This window comes from Phaseolus vulgaris, chromosome 7 (assembly GCF_000499845.2).
Source record: "Phaseolus vulgaris cultivar G19833 chromosome 7, P. vulgaris v2.0, whole genome shotgun sequence".
NCBI lineage: Eukaryota > Viridiplantae > Streptophyta > Magnoliopsida > Fabales > Fabaceae > Phaseolus > Phaseolus vulgaris.
The window spans coordinates 33,559,488-33,578,711 of record NC_023753.2 but is presented as its reverse complement, the minus strand read 5'-3'; the positions used below and the strand labels follow the sequence as shown (position 1 = coordinate 33,578,711).

Sequence of the window (19,224 nt, the reverse complement as noted above, 5' to 3'; positions counted from 1 at the left end):
GTAAAGGTTGACAGGAGATTTATTAGTGATATACAGATCTTGTAGTAAATAACTCAATCACTGAATCTCACCTATGGTGGAAGTAAGAGCCATGTATTTGACCTTTGAAGATAAGCGTGAAACAATGCTCTATTTCCTAGTCTTTCATGATGTAAGAGAAGCTTCGAGGAAGATCAGAAATTTGGTGGTGGATCAACGATTATCAAGACATAAAGTCCAATCAGAATTGATGAAATACTTAAGTTGAATATCAATATCATAGGGGAAGAAAATACCTTGAGATGAAGAAGCTTTAATGTAGCGTAAAACACAATGAACAATTTGGTGATGAAGTTTGGATGGAGACTACAAAAACTGGATGAGAAATTGGTTGACAAAACATATATTGGGTTTGGTGTTGGTTAAGTAAAGAAGGCGTCCAATGATCCTTCGATGTCCTTGTATATCATGAGCAGTGTTATTTTTTTCAAACAAATTTTTTGTATCGCTTTGCGCCAAACATCCCTATATCTGTGACGATATCAAGACAATAATTTCTCTAACAAATATGAATACCTTTGTGTGATCATGATATTTCAAGACCTAAAAAGTACTTCAGCTGTCTAAGGTCATTAATTTTGAAAGCATGATTTAATGAAGCCTTAACAATGTTGATATCTGATATGTTGTCCCCCGACTAATATTGTATCATCCATATAGACAAGTAATGTAGTAAAAGAAGAACACATTTTCTTGATAAACAAAGTACTATCATATTTAGATTGAACAGAACCAATAATCTTTAGAAATCGAATAAGCTTAGCTAACCATTGTCTATTGGCTTGCTTCAAGTGATATAGAAACTTCATTAATCGACATACTTGATTAGACTATGTGGGATTAATTCCTTGTGATAAGACCATGTATACTTCTTTAGTTAAATCTCCATGTAAGAAGGTGTTGTCGATATCCAACTGTTCAAGGTGTCATTTCTTGGTTGCTGCAAGAGTTGGAAAAAGACCGACTATGGTGAGTGTCGCAATTGTGAATATGTGCCAAGGTAGTCTATTCCTTCAATCTGGCTATAACCCTTAGCAATGAGGCGTGTTTTGTAGTGTTCTATTTCTGCACTTGCCTCATACTTTATTTTGTATACTCATTTACAACTAATGAGAGTTTTCCTAGTGGTAATTCAGTAACATACCATGTGTTGTTTCTTTTAAGAGCTTTAATTTTGATTTTCATGACCTTGATCTATTTAGGTGAAATAATTGCCTCCTCATATGAAGGTGAAGTTTAGTGTGACATGATATAGAAAAATTATATTGCAAGTGTCTAACAAATTTTTTTTATAAGATAATACATAATTGATATAATAACATACTTTTTTACCTTATGAATTTCAATCTTTTGTGTTCAAGAGGCAAGTTGATGATGATAATCATCTAAGAAGGATGAACTCTTTCGAGATCTTATATATCTTTTCAAATTTTCAGTTTCTACTCTTTAATTATTTTCAGCATGAGAATAATTTCAAAACATGAATTATGCATCGGTTCACATAAAAAAAAAAATTAAAGTCTTTACTTCAACATCTAACATTATTTTGTTTTTATAGATATAGTGGTTTTAATGAATATATGTTCATGAAAAATAACATTATGTGAAATGAAAATATCTTTGGTGTTAATGTCAACAACATAACCCTTGGTTCTTAATTTAAATCCAAGAAAAACACATTTGGATTAAGATTATTTCTATTATTCTCAATAGTATAAACAAAACAAAGGCACCCAAAACCTTTCAAGTCAAGTAGCTACTCACTACTGTTCAGTAAAAAATACACAAAAAATATTACCGGTTACCTGTTTTTCAAGTGAAAAATAAAACGACGCCGTCAAGTGCGTTGTGATAAACCCTAACAAAACCTTTTTACGGAATCAATCAGCAAGAGACAAAGATCACCCGCGTCGGCTGTGGCACGATCCCAGATCAACGGAGATGAATAGCGCCCGTCTGATTTCTGGTGGAGGATGGCTACTCCGGCGACTTTGCACGGCGGCTGAGAGTCCAGCGAAAAATCCAAACCTCTATCGAATATTATCGGCGTTGGACATGACTGGAGGAAGCGTGTCGGAAACTTTGAACAGCTATATAATGCAAGGGAAAGCCGTAAAAAAAACAGAACTCGAAAGATGTGTGGAGCAGCTCCGAAGATATCGCAAATTTCAGCATGCACTCGAGGTATCAAATATCATTTTATGATTCTTTTTGTAATTTTAATGTATGTTGAAGTTTGTAATTTATGATGATTGCAGATAATAGAATGGATGGAAATGAGGAAAATTAACTTTTCCTGGAATAATTATGCAGTGCAATTAGATCTTGTGTCCAAGACCAAAGGGGTGGTTGAGGCTGAGAATTTTTTCAGTGGTCTTCCTGATCCAGCCAAGAACAAGTATACGTATGGTGCTCTCTTGAACTGTTACTGCAAGGAACTAATGAAAGACAAGGCATTGAGTCATTTTCACAAAATGGATGAATTGGGTTATGTCACTTCTCTGTCTTACAACAATTTGATGAGTCTGTTTATGAGAAATGGTGAACCTCAGAAAGTGCCTGAACTGGTGGGGGTAATGAAGAGGAGAAGCCTTCCCTTGTCTTCATTCACGTATCATATCTGGATGAACAGCTGCGCCTCTTCCGGAGATCTTGATGGGGTGGAGAGAGTCTATGAGGAGATGAGAACTGAAGAACTAATTAGTTGGCAGACTTACAGCAACCTTGCTGCTATTTATGTAAAGGTTAAGGATTTTGAGAAGGCTGAAAAGATGCTTAAGATGCTGGAGAAACAAGTGAAGCCACGGCAGCGTGATGCTTACCATTGCTTGCTTGGCCTCTATGCTGGGACTGGTAATCTTGGAGAGGTACATAGAGTGTGGAATTCCCTCAAGTCTGTCTCCCCTGTGACCAATTTTAGCTATCTTATCATGCTTAGTACCCTCCGAAGGCTTAAGGATATAGAGGGCTTAACAAAATGCTTTAAGGAGTGGGAAGCTAGTTGTGTTACCTATGATGCGAGGCTAGTCGGTGTCTGTGTTAGTGCTTACTTGGGTCAGAACATGGTGGAAGAAGCTGCATTGGTGTTTGAGGGGGCTAGCAGGAGGAGCAAAAGGCCTTTGTTTAGGATTGAAGAAATGTTCATGTTGTATTTCTTGGAGAAACGTCAGTTGGAGGCTGCTGTGAGGCACTTGCAGGCGGCGTTTTCAGAAGTCAAGGGTGATGATGAATGGCATCCTTCACCAAAAGTGGTTGGGGCTTTCCTGAAGTACTATGAAGAAGAGACGGATGTGGATGGTGTTGATGAGTTGTCTAAGATTCTCAAGGCTAACAATATTGATGATTCCTGGATTAAAACTTGCATTAATGCTTCCAAATCGTCTCTTGAAACTGATCCAAGATTGAAGGAAGATGATCTTCAAAACTACCTTGCGCAGGAGAACTAGACATCATGAAAAAACGATTGTGTTCAGCATGATGTAGGTGTAGTTTGTGAAGAGAGTGATTTGACAGTTATCTTAGTTTTCCTAAGATTAGGAACGCTTTCTCCATAATCGTTTAGAATTTAATTCATTTCGAAATATTTTTAGTTCTTATTTTATTTTTATCGTTCCCATATTTTCTATTTCAAAATAAAAGAATTAAAATAGAAAATAATTTTTTTATTGCACACTTGCCACCAATAAAACAATTTCACTCTAATTTTCTTTTTTAGTTGTTATCTAGGACCACTAACATTTGGATGCCTTACTGATATCTAATTAATCTATGCTGAACTATGTCTTCGTGTTTATCAGCTCTATTCTGAACTAACAGTACTTTTAGCAAAGCTCTTGAAAAAAATAAACGCAACACCATAACGAGGGACTTAAATTTGAGATCCCTGAAGTCTGTAGTTGATATGCCTGTTTGGTGATATTTTAAGTATTTTTCGTTTCTTGTAATGATTTTAATTTATGAAAATGAACGTAAGTGGGATTAGTTGTTAGATGACTCATTTTTTCAGAAAATCGATTCATATGCACTGTCCTGTTTTGCAACTGACATTCAAAGCCTACATTCTCCAGTGTCACAGTTTCTGCTAAGTCCTTATACTAAGCATTTATTTTACAGCTAGAGCTTGGTTAACCTGATAAGGAGGGAGAAATTCATGGCATTAAGTCTGGTAGTTTCTTTTGATAAATAAACCTTTTCAAATTTCCTTTATGCAATTGGAACCTTAATACAGTAATAAGCAGAGGGTTGTTAAATTCAATTATATCACCTATGCCTCATCAATATTTTCATATCAAGTTAGCTATGCATTTTGTATTGACAACTTAATTGCGATTACTTGAAGTGAAAATAGATTACAACTCCTGGTAAACTTTGTCTGAAATGTTTAGAAATTCAAATTGTGAAGTTGTTACCTAAAGAAGAATTTTACCTAACCATCACTTTCCAACAAGAGTCAGTCTCACAGTTATGCAACCAAGTACCAAAAAGGAAGAACCCATGGTTTCATTTTTTTTCTCAATTTGTTTTTATTTATACCCAAAATCTTTCTCTTCCTTTGGCCGAATTCCAATTCAAGTTCGATTTCGTACTAAATGATGCTGAAAACTACTGAAAAGCAAATGGTACTGCAATTGCAACAACTAAGCCGAAGAGGATGTAACTCCATAATGCAGATAATCAATTAATACTTTTTTGACACTGCTTAAAATAACTAAAGTAATGCTTCAGTTACAACTAAAAAAATAGAGCAAAGAGAAAGCACTACACAGTACAAACCTATCTAGTACAAGCGTAATGAATAGTACAATCCCAAACTCAAGCTGTTGGTTCAATATTTAAAGGTTGTTCTCTAACGGTGTAAAGGAAACACTCTTGGGATTGAACACACGGTAGCTCACAAACACAGATACACAAAGTGCTGCTACTGATAGTATAACGGAAAAGGCACTAGCCACATTCCACGAACTACTTGATGCTGCATCTACTGAGTTGCCCGTCAAAGAACCGCCAATAGATATGTCAATGGGAACCCAATCACAGTTAACAGAGTAGTGTCCCGAACCATGCCATGGCTGACCATCTAGTGGATACCAGAATGCAACAGACATCTTACTGGATCCACCGATGTTAAATTGCACGTCCTGCAAGGTATTATTTTCCATCATTTTACTTGCTACTTATTTTATAAATGAAGTTATGGAATACAGATATTACTCCGTACAGAACTATTAAAACAAAAATATAAATTTGGTTTCCAGTTCTCTCTATTTAGGCTAAAAATGGGTTCTTAGCTAGTAAGAAACTAAAAGAAAAAAACGCAATATGTCAAAACATGATTCAGAAAAATTCCTTCAAGCACATATATTTGAAAAGATCTTTTTCATCTTTGCTCCCATCCCAAACAAAACAAAGAAAAAGAGAGGCAGTGATCTAAATCTGATTTGTTTTAGTTTTTGGCCATAGGCAATAAACATTTATTCGGAAGGCAACTTTGCATTGTGAAGAAGGTAAAACAAACAGTACAGTATAAGCAATCATATCCAAAGACAAAGCTTTTTCAACAACAAAACAGCATAGAGATTGATTGAAAAAATATTGTGTATCGCATGACCTGGGATACACTGTGCCAGCATTGATCAAAATTGATAAATAATAAGTTATTATGTTTTCATCCCCAACCCATTAGATTTACAAAAGACTCCAAAGATTAATTGAAAGAGAACTTCGGAACAAAGAATTGAGCTGATGTGAAAAATATCAACAAATCATTGCAAGCTTTTAGCAAATAAAACTTGTTAATGTCATATTAGTTTCAAGGTTCTAACCTGTTGAAGATGATCCATAGTCCTCAAAGGCCTGGAAAATTCAAAAAAGTATGTGCCCTTTTTTCCATTATCTGCATATGGACTCTGATCCTCTACGAAACCTGTTACAGACAAGCATGTGAGTACCAATACAAAGAAAAAAGAAGGGAAAAAAGATGCTAAGTAACTAAAAGATAGGGTAAAACAAAGCAGAGAGATCAGATTTAAGGTACTGTAGTTAAGGTGCTCTGATAAAATAAAATAAAAACAGCTCGACCCAACAAATCAGAGGCTCTGATAGAACTAGTCTGAACCAGCGAGAAAAATAACCGAGGTTAATAAATTTTACTGGTTTTGTAAACTATTTAGTGTTATCCCTGGTTAAAGAACTAACGTGCGAATCTGTGAGCTAATAATTTGATCCTATGACACAATATTAACAAGCATTACACCAAAACTCTATGTTAGTTATAATGTTCCTGTTGTTATACTACCGCAGTTTTAAAATAATAGTCTTTTAAGGTACCCTGACTAAAACAACTAATTTCTAATAAAATCATTTGAAAAAGCAGTATATCTATTGCTGTTCTTAATCTGCGTAAAAAAACTTTAATTACATGAGAAGGGGAAATAATACAAATTTAGTAACAAATATCTTTAATTCTTAGACTTTTGTCTCTCTTTTCAATATAAATAATAATATATTATTTTTTACTGATATGAGTTGGTATTACTGGAAAAAATAACTTCAAAAGTTAAAAACACTGTTGTTTTGAAATAGAGGAAGCATTTCTGGTACACACATATGGTTCAACCAGTTAACCAATTACTATTTTAACCGCTGACCCTGCACCTAATTGAGTCCATGACTGAGTTTGATACATTAGAAATATAGAATACAAAATATGCTTTAACAAAAGATAGAATAAATCCCTACTTTTGTCCTATGAGAAAATAGGTGTCGTATTTTTGGTCCTCAATATTTATCATCAAAGTAATCCACTCAATAATGCAAAAAATCATCACTTTAATAGTCCGTATATTTTAACATCAACATAACACCTAAACAATGCAAATCAATTTAGTCTCTTGATCTCAAGTAAAATGTCATTGAAGAAGGGCTGATTTGATGATAACTTGAATAATAGAGACTAATGTGACGATGTTTGAAACCATGGAGAACGAAAATATGGGTTTATTCGCAAAAGAGGATATTTTGTATGCAAGAAGACATAAGAAACAAAGCGGGTTTTCTTCTTTAATGGATCACTAAACTCTTGGCACTTAGTGGGAGATTAAGCCACATAGATGGCACCAACTGAAAGCAACTGCCACTAACATGTATGAAAAATTTTAAAGTGCTGTTGACATACCATAAAACAGAAATCATAAATGAAGCATAGTACAAGGCATGTTTTATGTCATATATACGAACCCTTTACTTCTTAAGTAGTATATAGATAGATAAGGAAACGTATTTTAACAACTGCTCAGAAAACACTGTTTTGGGATTCCTTCACTATCAACCAACAATTCAGTCTGAATTCAGCTTCCAAGTACCATTAATGTATAGGACATACTATTTTTTTTTATCTATGAATGAATCAGTCACCTGAGTGAACCGTGAAACTACTATGCCACCAGGCACCCTTCCAGTCATTCTGCGCACTAGAATCATTAGCTAACAACAGAAAAAGGGTTAGTCTATATACCTTCAATGATAAAAGTTATAAGATTAACAAGTATCAACAACTGACAAGTTGAAAACAAAATTATATTATATTAATAAACCACAACATTCCAAGTCATAATACATAAATTAAAGAAAAATTAATTGCCTGGAGGGAAGTGTCTTTCCTTTCAGAATTTTAACTCATTGAAAATAGTTGCGTTATCATTGTATTCAATTCCTATGAAGTAGTAGACATTTTATTGTAACTCTTGAACCATAAACATTAATAGGCCAACAAAATGTCAATTCTCTGCACAAAATCTACCGACATAAATTTAATTCATCATTCTCGTAGAGATTAATTCAGATGTTACTTGGTGAAGTAACGAGCTATATGACTTGAGTACAGAGCCAAATGATCTAGTCGCAGCATCAATGTCCATATATAGTGTTTAAATAAGTGAGAATGCTCGTATTTTCTTAACATATACAGTATACAGATGTGGACAGAGAAGCTAGTTCAGAGGTTTTTGCTACTTGGAATATTGGTTCTTTGACAGGTAAGCTTATAAAGGTGATAGGTACATGATTCAAAAGAGGATTAACATTATGTACCAACGAGAGTCCAAATGGGTTAGAGAAAAAGTTAAGGAGTTAGGTACATCAGGATTTAAACTTTGGCATACAGGGAAAATTAGAGAGAATAATAGTGTGGGTATTGTTGTGGACAAGGATTGGAAAGAGAGGCCGGTTGAAGTAAAAAAAATTGAAGCCAAATTTGAACCTTAAAACTATTGGTTGCATTCGAGACCATCAATATTATTGGTACTTCCAGTAGGATCTGAAGCACTTGTTAAAAAGAAAAGTTTTGGAAGGATTTGGTGGGATTGGTTTGAGGCATTACACAAGAAGATTTTCTTAGGAAGGCATCTAAATGGACAGCAGTGAGGCAAGGAAATTTATAGGAGTCCATGTGGTTCTAGTTTTAGAAAACTAGAGGAATGACAGTTTATTCTTGATTTCTTTATAACTTATGATTTTAGAATTATGAACACTTGTTTCAAGAAGGAGGAACGTCAAATCATTTATAGGAGGGGAAGTTTAAGTTCACAAATTGATTTTGTTTTGGTAGTAAGTTGTGAAAAAAAGAGACCCTGAAAAGGATGGATAGTAGTTAAGTTGTTGGTCTGGACGGTATTCTTATTTTAGTTCAAAAGTGCATATGAGCACAATGTATCATTTGGCCCATTATAGACTTTAATATTGTGGGGTGTCTAAGTCCCTCATCAAGTAGTGCGGGAGAAAGAGTATTTAAATGTTTGGTTCTACCCCTTAATAACTAGCTTTTGAGGAGGGTTCCCCAACTGTTTGGATGCTATCAATTTGTATCAAAGCTGGTTGATGCTGAATTGTGAACTCTTAGGATGAGATACTTGGTAAAGTATTTGAGTGTTTGGTTCTCCCCCTTTAATTGTTAGCTTTTTAAGGTAGGTTTCTCAAGTGTTCGGGTGCTTATCACCCCACAATGAGATTTTTAGATCTAAGATGTCAATTAAGTCGGGGGGGGGGGGGGGGGGGGGAAGAGCTTTAGTTCGTATATTCAAGAACAAGGGAAATATGCAGGAATACGTTAACAACAAAGGATTAAAACTTGTGAGTCACACTGAGAAATTATGGAAAATGTGGTAAAACATAGATTTAAGTTGTTTTATATTAGGGAGGTTTATTAAGGAAGTCATTTACATTTTAGGAGGTAGATGAAAAGATACTGAAGTAAAGAGACTTATATATAAGTAATATTGACTTCAAAACAACTTACGATCAGGTGTCAAGAGAAGTACTTGGAAGGTTTATAACAGAAGTCATTTATATTTAACGAGGTAGATGAAAAGATACTGAAATAAAGAGATTTGCATATAAGTTTTATTGACTTCGAAAAAACTTATAATCAAGTATCAAGAGAAGTGCAGTGAATGACTTTGGAAAAGAAAGATGTTTTGTGACTTAAATCAAACATACAAAAGAAATGTATGATATGATAACCACTAGTGTGAAAACTGCATGAAGCATTAAGAACTTTTGGATGGGGATAGGACAACAACAAGGCTCAAACTTAAGTCCTTATTTGTTTTACTTAATCTTGAATGTGATTACTAGAGACATACAAAGGATTATTACTGATTGCATTTCTTTTTACAAATTACATATTATTTTTAATCAAGGGAAGTTGTTAACTTTAAACTTAGCTTTGAAAATAAACTTTGAAGACTAAAGCTTTTTCACTTAAGTATGAGTAGGACATAGTATATACGTTGTAACTTGAATGAAAGACAAGAGGAATATGACTTGGAAATTGTTGGGAATCTAATGGGATAAAACACTAGGAATATCTCTATCAAATGATCAAGGACAAACTACACAACTAAATTTGACACCACATTAAGGCATTAGGTTTGTAGGTTCACTTCACTGATATGTAGTTCAACTAATTGTCCATTCTTATCCAATGTGAGAACATTATATTCACACTTGTGCTCCAAAAATTTCTTCAAGTGTGGATTTCTTTCACATGGTACGTTCTCCCTTAAGCATAAACATTTTCTATCCATGACTATTCAATTGTTCCTTAAAACTTAGCCATTATTGCCAATATGCTACAATACTTGCATATTCATTTGGCCAGTCATTATTGTCAATACACTTTAGACATTTGTACCATTATTTCCTCACATCAATAGGACACACCATTTGACCTTCATTTATACCGCAAGAAAGATTTTTGATACAAATCCATAGATCCACCACTAATTTCTTTATATTTGTATGAGTCAACCACAATTAAGAAAGGTGATGCAAACCCATCTACGAGACTGTAGGAAAAAATAAAGAGGTCACATAGCTAGATAATTAATCAAGAGTTTACTAGGAGTTTACTTAATCATCCTCATTCTACAAAGCCTAAAATAGACCTCCCTTCTTTCTATAGAAATAAAATTATTGAGGAATATTTAGAATGGGAGATGAAGGTTGAGAAACTTCTTAAATACCACCAAGTATATGAAAATAGAAAAGTATCCATGGCTACTTTAAGTTTTCAAGAATGTCATGTCTTGGTGGAAACAAAGGCAATATGATGTTTCAATTGGGAGAAAATTAAAAATAATGAATTGGCGTGAGTTGAAGGCATGTTTAAGAAGAAAATTTGTTTCGCTTTCATATGAGAAAAATAAAAAAGATTAGAGAAAAAATAACAAAGTTTGTAATAATAGGAAGAAAAATTATAGCAAGAGAAAAAGAATTTATAACAAGAGAAAAAAGTACAAACTTTTATTGAGAATAAAGAAGAGAAAGAAAAGATAGAAAAGAGGAGAAAAAAAAGAGAGAAAAGAAAAGGAAGAAAAGTCTCTTACAACACCCCTTACAAGCATAGTTGAGACATAAACCTTAAAAGGGGATTGCAATACTTTGAACTTTTCCTTTCAATTAAATCATGATGCTAACTCTTCTTCCAAAAAGATTCAAAAACATCAATTTGTCTTGTTGTTACATGGCACAAAGCAACAACAAAAACAAAGTGAAGAAAAAGATGTTTCTAAAACCAATGATCCCTTTTAAAAATAAAGGGCGTTGTTTTGATACATCTTATTTTAAAAACAATTTCTTAGTTTCCTTTTAATGAAGAGACTTATCCCACTTTTATTTGATGTTTCTTGTAGATTGATTTTTTTTTTTATCCTGGAGGAAAGTAAACAAGAAAAGAGCAAATAAAGGTTGCAGTCAATGAGCTTCATGCAAAATCTGAGGACAAATCTTCTTTTCAAGAGGGAGGGTTCAATGCAAGCCCATATGAGAGACTGTAGTCAAGAATAAAGAGTTTACTAGGAGTTTGGGCCTAATTGGGCTTGTTTAGGCCTCCAATAAGGCATTTGAGCCAAGTTCAACTTAGTAGAAGATCACTCTAAAAGATTTTGGAAGTATTAAAAAATGGACTTTAAGCCTAACTCAATCATATAAAATCGGTTTCTAAGGTGAGGTTTGCACCCACTTATATACTATGAAATGTTCTTATCTCTAGTCGATATGAGATCTCCAACACATCCCCTCACGCCGAGACTACCAATTCGTACTTGTGACTATATATTTATGGGTGATCCGATAGCGGGTGGCCTGATAAGCCCAACAAACTCTTGCTAGGATAAACTCAAAATGACTCTGATACTATATTAAGAAGTGGACTTTAAGCCTAACTCAACCTTATAAAATCGACTTATAAAGTGAGGTTTGCACCTACTTATATACTATGAAATGTCCTAATTTCTAGTCGGTGTGAGATCTCCAACACACTCCCCTCACGCCGAGACTCTCAACTTGTGTGTGTAATTATATATTTATGGATGATCCGATAGCGGTCCAATAGTGGGTGGCACGATAGGCCCACCACACTCTCGTTAGAATAGGCTCTAAATGGCTTTGATACCATATTAAGAAATGGACTTTAAACTTAACTCAACTTTATAAAACCTACTTCTAAAGTGAGGTTTGCACCCATTTATATACTATGAAATGTCTTTATCTTTAGTCGATGTGGGATCTCCAACATGAAGCATTAAGAATACAAGACCTCTATCTGTAAAATAGTATAGAGTAGTTTAGATTTATTTTAGGCCTTGTATTTTGGACCAAGTAGAATAGGGTGTTGGGTCTTAAGCCTTGCACCCAAGGTTATCAAACCCTTACGAGTTTAAGAGTCCAACTAAAGGGTCACGAGTTAACTCGTGAGTAAACTCACTTTTGAGTAAACGCGCAACATACTCGGTCAAACTCGGTGAACTCGGTGCAAACTCGTGAGTTCGAGGCCGAGTCACCGAGTTCGAAAAAAAAGCCCAAAACAGTTCAGAGAGGTGCGTTTCATTAATGCTATGTTAGAATTTATGATTTCTTTACCTAGTTCACACAGCTCATGTTCACGTTCTCATCTTCATCTTCATCATCGTGAATCGCCATCGTTGCTCCGCCTCACCTCGCAGTGCCGCACGCCTCACAAGTATGTTGATGATGCTATGGGTTTCATGGGGCTCTTTTATGAGGGTTGGAAAATTAGGAAATATTGGGTTTAGGGTTAGGGGTTTTTAAATTGGGTTTGAGCTTTTTAGCTTATTGGGTTTAGGGTTATTTTTAGGTTGGGTTTGAGAATTTTTGGGCAGATTGTTTTTTTTTTTTTAGATTTTTGGCAGATTGATTGTGTTTTTTTAGAATGTTGGCATATTATAAGATGTCTAGAAGTGCTTCAAATTCAGCATTTCCACTACCACCTAGAAGTAAAAATTTTGTGGGAAATAGAAAAAATATTGGATGGAAGCATGGAGTTGATGTTTCAGGGAACGGTAAAAAAGTGAAATGTAATTACTGCTCAAAGACATTTAATGGAAACATCATCTTGCCGGAACTAGATATGACTCTAGACCTTGTGTATCAGTATCAAAAGAAATCAAAGTTTTAATGTTGAAAGTTGTATCAGAAGCAAGCTAAAGATGCCTCACGGAAGAAAAGAAAGTTCAATAGCCTTGGACAAATTGATGGTGAGGAAGAGAGTGAAAGTGCTAGTAGCACTAGCAAGATATTTAAAAGTAAATCTACTGATGGTGTTCAAGCTACTCTAAATCAAATCAAATATACAAGAGAGGTGATGAAGAAAAAGTTGATGCTCAAATTGCTGAATTTTTCTACACAAGTGTCATCCTGTTCAATATTATTAGAAATCCAACTTTTGCAAAAATGTGTGACATGATTGATAGATAAGGCGTTGGCTATAAACCTCCATCATATCATGATATCAGAGAGAAGCTTTTGAAACAAGCAGTGGACAAAACTGATATACAACTTCAAGAGTATAAGGATCAAGAAAAGACGTTCAATTTGTAACTTTTTTGTGAACAGTCCTAAAGGATATGTGTTTCTTTATTTATTAGATACCTCTGACATCTCAAACTGCATGAAAGTATTTAAAATGTTGAATGATACGGTAGAATTTGTTGGTGAGGAAAACGTACTGCAGGTAGTTATTGATAATGCTGCAAATTTCAAGGCAGCTGGAGAACTGTTGATGCAACAAAGGGAGCATTTATATTGGACTCCATGTGCTGCCCATTGTATTGATTTAATCTTTGAATATTTTGAAAAGCAATTAAAGGTCCATGAAACTACTATCAAGAAGGGAAGGATCACTTCCTACATTTACGGTAGAACCATGCTAATTTGCATTTTGAAAAGGTTTACGAAGGGATGGGACTTGATAAGGCTTGGAATGACTAGATTTGCCACAACTTACTTGACTCTAGCTTGTTTGTATGAAATGAAAACATCATCAATGACCATGTTTAACTCTGAATAATGGAAAACAAGCAAGTTTGGAACTTCACAAGAAGGGAGAAAAATCAAAATGTGGTATTAGATAGTCAATTTTGGAAGAATGTAACTATATGCTTAAAAGTTGTTGCCCCTCTTATGGTGGTCCTTCGATTGGTAGATTCGGATGCAAAACCCGCAATGAGATTTATATATGAGGAGATGGATTGCGCCAAAGAGAAGATTAAAAGCAACTTTAATAATATCAAGAAAGGTAACATTTCTAACTTTCTTCTATTTTAAATTTAAATACTTATTTATTTGTGAATTATTTCTAATATAACATAATTGGTACGTAGTTATGAACCTATTTGGAAAATCATTGATCAAAGGTGGGATAATCAGCTTCATAGACCTTTGCATGCAGTTGCCTATTACCTAAACCCCCAACTTCACTATGAACCAACTTTTAGAAATGATGATGTTGAGGTGAAGGAAGGTTTGTACATGTGCACGAGAAAATTGGTTAATGACGTTATAGAAAGGACAAAAAACAATTTGCAACTTACTGATTTTCACTATGCTAGAGGACTATTTTCTATGGAAAATGCAAAGGAGTGTAGGAAAGTTATGTTCCCTGGAGAATGGTGGGAGATGTTTGGGGATGGAACTTCAGAACTAAAGAGGTTAGTTGTTCATGTTTTGAGTTTAACTTGTAGTTCTTCAGGGTGTGAGTGTAATTGGAGCTCATTTGAAATAATAATTCAAGTTCATGAAGTTATTTAAGGTTTTTCTTGATTTGTTTTATATATTGACTAAAATTTCATATTTAATTATAGGTTCATACTAAAAGAAGAAATTGTTTGCACTAGGAAAAAAAATTAATGGCTTGGTGTGTGTAATGTATAACTCGAAGTTGAGAAACAAACAAATTAGAAAAGATGTTGCTCTCCCATTTAATGACATCGAGTCTAATAATGAATGGATAACTGAAGAAGGAGATAATGTTGTTGAGGTTGAGCAAACTCAAGTTGAAGATGATGGTGTAAATGTTGACGTAGTTGGAGGAACAAGTTTAAATGATTCAATTCTAGATGCAGTTGATTTTGATAATATAGTTTTTGATGATAAAGTTCATGGTGATGAAGATGATGATGAAGATGAAGATGGTGATGAAGATGATGATGGAGATGATAATGAAGATGTTGGAGATGATTTCCTTAGAGGATTAGATGAATGAGACTTTTAAACTTGATAACGTTTGTGTTGTTTTAATTATTTAATTATCTTATCAGTTTGACAAATAATATTTTGAAGTATGAACATGTTTATTTCAGTATTATGAAATTGGTATCATGAATTCTTTTTTATTAAATTTTTTGTATGAAGTAGACTCTTACGAGTCTACGAGTCGGGTTTACAGACCTCCCACGAGTCTGAGTAGACTCTTGAGTCTGATAACCTTGCTTGCATTTGAGGCCGCCAAGTTGGATGTCCACATGTCTCCCATACAAGACTCCACATGGCACCTCTTCCACCCTTGACTCTCCAAGTTCCATTGGCACTTGTCATTTTCTCATAGACCCCTCCTTCCTTGACTCTTCACGTCATTGGTGCCATGTGTCCTTTCCTCATTGGAGAGTTTCTTGAAGCAAGGATTGCCACATGTCATCATGCAAATGGAGAGGATTTTAAGAAGCCTAAAAGATAAGCGTCACATGTCATTCTATGAGTGGAGAGGATTTAGGAACTTAAGAGTCAATTTTATGAGACTTAAGCCCTATAAATACGTGTGCTTACTTTGTAATATTTAGACTATGAATGGGAATTGAATTGCTGCCAAATTGGTGTTTACATTCCTCTCTTAGTCTCTCTTATCTCTTGCTCTCACTCTCTTAGTTGAGAAGCCTAGAGAAATAGCTAAAAGGTTGGTCTAACCTCCTTCCTAGCACCATTCTCCTACCATTGCTCACGGAATTCACCATGCATATGATCCAATTCTTCCCCTGCCTTCCATAACTTCATTCATAAATCAATTTCAACCGAAGAATTTATCAAGGAGTCAATGAAAACTCCATCAAAAGGTCTATGGAAACAATAATATTTTGGAAGTTTTTGCTTTTAACCAAATTAAAAGCCTTTCATTTTTTAATGTGACTAATTCACCTGGTAAAATGAATCTTTGTTTGCTATCCTAGCAGAAATGGTGCTTTTTTCTACCGAAGAAGAAAATAATGTAAACTGGTTTGTCATTATGAGACTACATATGTTATTCTGCACACACCATTTTGGATACTAAGAGAAAATATTATATGTTTAAGATTATGAAAATACCACTGAGTATAAAGTAACTGATGTAAGACAGCGATTGTGGTTACAATGAAAGACTGCTTGGTGCTATTGTGTTGAGTGTTATGAACTGTGGGCCCAACAACAGCACTAGCCAATCTTGTGTCATGCCATTTTAAAACTTAATTATCACCTTTTCCTGATTTGGGAACTTAAAAGTTGTCTTATGAAATCTTATAGCATAAAAAACACTTATATCTCCATCTTCTCGACCTCTAATATACGGATAAGAGATGCCTTAATTAATTTTGGCACATCCCTTTCTTCCAATATGAATGAAGCCATCTTAAAGTAATTTAAGACGCATCATACATATGCCAAAATTCAATCACTGCTTAATCATTTCCATATGTAAAGTTACATCAGTTTTAAATTGGGATTTGTAGGGCAAAGATAAATTATTTTACAAAAACTGCTGAGAAAAAAAAAATTAAGGAGAAAATTTAGAAGAGATTAATATCAACGTGAACAATAAAATAATGGACCACCTCGTGCATTATTCGAAACAAGATATCGTTATTTTTTTATATGGCCAAAGTGAGTAAACTGTGAAGGATATTTATAAGTAAGCAAACTAAATAACGTACAATAGAAAATACAGACAACACTGGAAGGGGAAAAAGACAAGCAATATGATAGTAGAAAATGCATATAGAAGAATAAAGCATGTTCCACTTAAAGAATTGCATGAACACCATAATAAAGGGCATAAGTATGAAGCAAGATGTGGTTAGTGGACAAGAGTGAACTCATGCAAAGCAACTACAAGACCAGTAGTTTCAAATTTCTAGGAGGAAGCCTCTGGTGATACTTTCACTGGGTGTTTTAATCCATTCATTCTGTTGTTTTTTCAGTCATGCAACATATAATTCTTATTAATGGTGTTGCACTTGTACATACCAGAACCTGGAGGACCAGTTCCATCCAAGTATCTACAATGTGGATTCCAGGAATACAGATCAACCAAGTGACCAAACCTGTACCAACAAAATATAGGAAACTGAATGAACACGTCCAGCTAAAAAAATAGCCTATCTATCATGAATTGTCAACCAATATAGTACAAGTCAAGAAACTTTTCAGCGCATCACCTGTCGCCACCATTTCCATCCCTATTGTCCAGGGGATTGCCACCATAAAGCCGTCCCGGAATAGCACTTCCTATGGAAAAGTGCATAATGTCCACTTCATGACCTTTGCAGGTCTTGTTAGTGCATGAGGTTGAATGTTCCTCACAGCCACCCATCTTATAACAATAGACACAATCATCAAATAATGTTTCATAAAAATATTCTAATAAAGGGTCAGGGGATATAATTGAAAGCAACAAAGACTGCAAAACTTAGAAAAAAATCTGAACAAACTATTGTTCAGTGCATCAGCTTACATTATGATAAGAGGCACCATCTCCAATCTGAAACATGAGAGCAACAGATGGACATTTGTTGCTTTCACTGCGTTGCAAAACAAATGCACCAACCAAACCAAATCTCGTCATAAATTACCACAAAAAAAGATGATAATACTTATAAAAAACTTAATCTATAAGTAATATTGGTGTAAAACTTTGTTATGCAGACACTATACAGGAACTCACCAAAGTGACACATCATGTTAATAAATAGGATAATTTGATAAAATGATAAAATAATAAAACCGTATTAGATGTATATAGAGTTCAAATAAAATTCAAAATTATAATCCATCTTCTCTTCTTTACAAACATATCAGACCCTAACATATAATTCAAAACATAATCAACAGAAATAAGTTCGGTTTGGTATTCAAAACAAACAAGCTAAATCCGCAATAGATGAAGTTTGTTTGCGTGTGCCGGCATATTACCCTTTGGAGTACGCATAATCACCGTCGACTTGCAACAGAAAGAAGATATCGCGGCCATCATGCACACTCTGCAACAACCAAAAAAAGTGAGAAAAATAATAAAGAAATAAAATTGACGAGAGGTAAATGAAGAGAATGGAGTGTGATACCTTAACGCTCATCTTTCCCCCTTTGAATTCATTCTCAGCGTCAGGGTCGAGGGCGGGGAGGAGGGGGAAGTAGGACCCATCAATGTCCTTCCAATCGTCGGCGCGGCCATCCAGTGTAATAACGCCGGGTTTGAAATTGGCCTCGGCTCGGATCTCGGAGTCGGAGTCGCAGCTCCAGGGGCCGGATTCTTCGTGTGACTCCACCCGGGCTCCCAGGCCCAGTAAGAACAGCAGCAAAAGAAAACGAAGCATTGGGGAATGGAGTGGTGGCGTTGGTGTGAGCAGTTAGAAATGATGATTGAAGAATGAAGACACGTGTTTGTTGTGAAAGATTTTATAGTTATTGTGGTAACAGAAATGGGTTGCGTGTGATTGTATAAGGTTGACTGAATGGTGTGGTGTGGCGGCCGGTGGGATTATGACGGGAGGAAAGGTGGCGATTGGCGCGGCGCTTGACTTTTGTTGTGGACGAATAAGAATAAGCTTGATTCAAAATTTAGATTAGATCACACACCATACCATACCATAGCACAACTCATTTGATTTCATTACATGTGATGCATGGTTTTTCCCCTTTTCACCACCACATTCACCTTCCTTTGGCATCTTTCAGGAGCATCTCCTCAAAACATTTCCCTCTTTTTCTCTTACTTTAAGAGAATAAATAAAATAGTTAATATATTTGTAGTAGAAAACCATAGATTACTTCTTCAATTACTCATATAACTATGCTCAGTTTTTTTATTTTCTTTTGCACAGAGGAGGGTCAGAGGCTCCAGGTTCAATATGACTTGTGTGTAAAGTTATTTTTGCATACTTTTAATAAACCACACAAAATTAGATTTGTTTTTTTTTAGAAAGTGGGTAATTTTTTAATATTAAGTGGTACATTTGAAAAGATTTACTACATTAGGTAAATTTTGCTTTGAAAATAAGAGATCGGATCTTCAAAACACGATTTTTTTTTCAGTCAACCTTTCTAAATTTGTATAATCGTACACCCCAATATGATTTTTATATTTTT

At 34.7% G+C, this 19,224-nt stretch overlaps 2 protein-coding genes across 3 annotated transcripts; one reads left to right on the top strand and one right to left on the bottom strand.

Annotated features, from left to right (window-relative positions):
• The first annotated feature begins 1,887 nt into the window (after nucleotides 1-1,887).
• Nucleotides 1,888-3,622, top strand: LOC137830195 (pentatricopeptide repeat-containing protein At1g02370, mitochondrial-like). 2 transcript variants are annotated; one of them, XM_068637377.1, is made up of 2 exons: nucleotides 1,888-2,223; nucleotides 2,353-3,622. In XM_068637377.1, exons 1-2 carry the CDS (start codon nucleotides 2,175-2,177, stop codon nucleotides 3,483-3,485), a joined length of 1,182 nt encoding a protein of 393 aa, XP_068493478.1. In that variant the 5' UTR covers nucleotides 1,888-2,174; the 3' UTR covers nucleotides 3,486-3,622. The 2 variants fall into 2 exon arrangements, with proteins under 2 accessions (XP_068493478.1, XP_068493477.1); XM_068637376.1 differs by having other exon boundaries at nucleotides 1,893-2,223; nucleotides 2,298-3,622.
• A 1,071-nt stretch (nucleotides 3,623-4,693) lies between these two features.
• LOC137830199 (uncharacterized) lies at nucleotides 4,694-18,968 on the bottom strand. Its single transcript, XM_068637381.1, has 8 exons — nucleotides 18,201-18,968; nucleotides 18,052-18,119; nucleotides 17,594-17,660; nucleotides 17,298-17,452; nucleotides 17,107-17,183; nucleotides 7,453-7,521; nucleotides 5,862-5,962; nucleotides 4,694-5,177 (listed from the first exon to the last, which is right to left on the bottom strand). The coding sequence occupies exons 1-8, from the start codon at nucleotides 18,450-18,452 to the stop codon at nucleotides 4,872-4,874; spliced, it is 1,095 nt and encodes a 364-aa protein (XP_068493482.1). The 5' UTR covers nucleotides 18,453-18,968; the 3' UTR covers nucleotides 4,694-4,871.
• Between the last annotated feature and the right edge of the window lie 256 nt (nucleotides 18,969-19,224).